Below are 5,000 nucleotides of genomic sequence, written 5' to 3' on the forward strand. Positions count from 1 at the left end.
ATATAATAAATATATAAAAATATATACAATAAAAAATAAAAATATAAAATATATACATATGTTTATATATATAATATAAAATATATATAATATAAAATAATATACATAAAATATATTAAATATATATATATCAAATAATATATATAAAAATTAAATAATATATATATAATATGAAAAATAACATATATATATTTTATATAAAATATATAATATAATATAATAAATAAATCTAAAAAAACATATATATATATATATAACATATATAATAAATATAATATATACATAATATATAAAAAAATAAAAATATATAATTACAAATATATATAAAATATATATCAAAAAAAAATTTTAAATATAATAATATATATATATAAAATAAATATATTAAAAATATATATACATAAAAAATTATATATATAAAAATATAAAAATATATAAAAAAATTACTACAAAATATATATAAAATATTAAATAAAATATATAAAATACAAAATATATATACAATATATAATAAATATATAAATAAAAATATATTTTAAATATATAATATATATATAAATATACAATATATAATAAATAAATATATAATATATAATAATTATACATATTATATATATATACATATATAAAAATATATAAATATATACATATATAAATATATTATATATAAAAATATATATATAAATATAATATAAATATAATAAAATATAACAAAATATATATATATATATAAATTAATATATATATATATATAAATAAAATATTTTAAAATATATATAATATATATATAATATATAATACAATAATATATTTAAAATATATATATATATACCAATATAAATATAATAACTATATTAAAAATATAAAAAAAAATATATATATATTAAATAATTATAATATAAAAAATAAAAAGTTAAAAATAATATATATATAAAATAATATATAAAATAAAATTTATTATATTAAAAAATTTCAAAAAATTTAAAAATATTATAATAATCCATAACAAAAAACAAAAAAAAATCAAAAAAAACCCAAACAAACCAAACCCAAAAACACCACCTAAAACAAACCATAAACCAACAACAAAAACAACAACAACCCCCCAATACACCACAACCCCCCAAATTAAAAACACCACCACAAACCCCACACCCACACACACACCTCCACAAGCACCCACTCACCCACACAACACACACACACACACACACCACACAAACCACACACCACAACACTCACCACAACACCACCACACAATCACAACCCCACACACCACAAACACACCACACACCCACACAAACCCACACCCCTAAAACACCACACCACACACACACACCACAAAAACCCCCACACACACCCCAAACACACAACACACACACAAACTTACATCCAACCAAAAACACAACACCACACACACCACAACCAACAATACACACAACACACAACACCTCAAACACACACACAACACACACACCACCACAAACACAACCAAAACACACACACACAAACACAACAACACCACCCACATACACACCAACACAAACCACACAACACACAACAACACAACACAACACACCACAACACACACCAACACACACAACACAACCACACAACACAACCACTCACACCAACACACACACAACACAACACACAACACAAACACCACACAACAACACACACACCACACCCACACAACCACACAACACACCACACACACACACCCAAAATACACCCACACACACACACAAACACAACCCACACACACAACACAAACCACCAACCACACACCCACACCACAACCAACACACACCCACAACACACAAACCACACCAACACAAACAACACACACAAACACCACACAACACACAACCACACACACCACCAACACAACACAACCCACAACACAACATACACACCAACCAATCAAAACACACACACACCACACCCACCACAAACACAACCCACAAACACAAACACCACACACAACACAAAACACAACACACCACACACACAACAACAACAACCAAACCACAAACATACACACAAACACCACACCCAACACACAAACACACACAACACACACACACCACAACAACCAACACACACACACACACACCACAAACAACCACAACACACACACACACACCACCACAACACAACAACACCACCACACACACAACACAACCACAAACACACACACCTCACACACACACCACACACACATACACACACATACATACACACATACATACACACTACACACATACATACACACACACATACATACACACACCATACATCACAACACACACACACACATACACCACAACATACATACACCACCATACAACAATACACACAACAACATACACACCATACACACACATACACAACATACACCACCATACACATACAACACACAATACACCACATACATACACACACCATACACACACATACATCACCACATACACTACCACACATACATACACTACAAAACACACATACATACACATACAACATAAAACATACATAAAACATACAATACACACATACACACATAACACATACCATAACACACATACCACATACACATACACATACATAACACACATACATACATACACATAACACATACATACACCCATAACACATACAACACAACATACACATACACATACCACACACTACACATACATACACCACATACACACCACATACATACACCACATACACATACTCATACATACACACATACACACACACATACACATACACACACCCACATCACCACACATACAACACACACACATACACACACACATACACAACACACAACACACACACACAACATACAACACACATACATACCACATACACACACACATACACAACACACATACCACATACACATACACACTACACATACACTACACATACATACACCATAACACATAATACAATACAAAACACACTACATACACTACTACATAACACACCATACCACACAACATACATACACATACATTCACACAAAACATACATACCACACATACACACACATACACACTACATACAAAATACACACAATACACACACACACATACAAACACATACACACATACACATACATACATACACTACACCAACATACATACACAACATACACAACACACATACCACACATACATACACACACACATACATACACACACACACACATAATACACACTACCACACCATACATACACACTACATACACACATACAACCTACATCAACTACATACCCACATACATACAACATACATACACACTACATACGATACACAACATACATCACACACAACATACACACATACAATCACATACATACACACATACAACACAAACATACATACACCATACATACACACATACCATACACACATACATACACACATACATACAACACATACATACACACATACATACACACATACATACACCACATAAAACACACACATAACACACATACCACACATACACACAACACACATACATAAAATACATACACAACCCACCCACCCACCCACCCACCCACCAACCCACCCACCCACCATCCCACACCCACCCACCCAAACACCCACCCTACCCACCCACACACACAAAAACATCACACACCTTCCCTCACACACCCTACCCTTTACAACACACTTTCATCCACACCAACACCTCTATAGTCGTAGAGACTCTCCACAATTTGGCGAACCGTAAGATAAAATGCCAGCTATGAAATAGTGTGTATCTGCGCAGCGATAATGGTTACATGGCACCGGCTCATCCTCATTCTTCAGGGGGCATACCACTGCTCCTCCGCCGTCGCCCTGCAAACAGATTTCGCAAGATGCTGTCAGTGTTCTTTCACGAATGTAAATACATCCTATTGAAAATTTAAACTCCACAAGAACTTACCACACACGCATCTTTCCCATATTCACCAATAATACACTTTTGATGCTCTTCGTCTAGATTGAAGGACGAGTCAAGGGTATTATCCTTGAAAGAATTAAATAGTTTCGCTCTACACTCATCATGATCCCCAGTGAAAAGGACGGACACAGACCGCAGGATGTTGCTGCCGAAATTTGGCTGTGGGGAAACAGATTATTAAAGTTCAGGTATGTTAACAGTGGATGTGGAGGATTCTTTTTAATCCATTATAATGTCTCACCTTGTACACGTCATCTCCCCAGCCGACAATAAAACACTTTTTGTGGTCTTTAAAGGGTTTTGTAGGCAAACAAACCGGGCCAATATGAGGAGTCTTGGCAAAATTAACAGGGGATGACATCTTCAGCAGGGCAATGTCATGGGCATATGTAGCAGGGTTGAATCTGAAGGAAAATTAATGTCACACACCAAGAGACAAGACCCTTAAATCTATTTAAAATCAATGGTATACATTCTTACAAGAAAAGATTCGGTTCTAGAACCTTCACATAACACGTCATTAGTCACTACATGAAACTAGCTTAGCATTTGTTTAATCTCCTTACCCGCTGTGTATGTGCACACTAGCAATATTTCGCTCCACAGCTGGGAACAACTCGCCGGTGGTTCCCTGGAGATTCCACTCACCAAGATGAACTTTAAGCCTGTTCACTCTCTCCCCTAGTCAGAAGAAAATAGATTACACATTGGGCGGTATTCATAAAGAAAAGGATATGCTTATACTTGCAAAATATGAAGGAAATCCTTCTACTTGTATTCATAAACATTTCAAGCAAAAGCTACTTTTAGAGCAAAAGCATATCCTTATAATCACATAAAAGTAAATGGTTATACATAAAGAAGACCCATTACTTCATATAAAGAGCATATGCTTCGAATAAGCCGAGTATGGTCAGTAGCAGATTTTGGTCTGTTTTACATTAATAAGCTCTAATTTTTTTTAGCACAAGTCATTAGTTTTTAGGTCGGTAGAAGGGAGGTTAAAAAATGTGATTTGCGGTAAAAA

The 5,000-nt window shown here is 33.5% G+C and overlaps 1 protein-coding gene across 1 annotated transcript in view; it reads right to left on the reverse strand.

The window, feature by feature from the left end:
- Window positions 1-3,717: 3,717 nt before the first annotated feature.
- The window catches only part of LOC125027836 (serine protease 55-like), an 11,742-nt gene continuing 10,459 nt past the window's right edge, over window positions 3,718-5,000 (reverse strand). Inside the window, exons 6-9 of the mRNA XM_047616968.1 lie at window positions 4,540-4,654; window positions 4,215-4,377; window positions 3,956-4,132; window positions 3,718-3,867 (exon numbers count right to left, since the gene is read on the reverse strand). Of these exons, the coding sequence (XP_047472924.1) occupies window positions 3,718-3,867; window positions 3,956-4,132; window positions 4,215-4,377; window positions 4,540-4,654 (605 nt within the window). The remainder of the gene's footprint in view (window positions 3,868-3,955; window positions 4,133-4,214; window positions 4,378-4,539; window positions 4,655-5,000) is intronic.

The sequence above is a fragment of the Penaeus chinensis genome, chromosome 8, assembly GCF_019202785.1.
Source record: "Penaeus chinensis breed Huanghai No. 1 chromosome 8, ASM1920278v2, whole genome shotgun sequence".
NCBI lineage: Eukaryota > Metazoa > Arthropoda > Malacostraca > Decapoda > Penaeidae > Penaeus > Penaeus chinensis.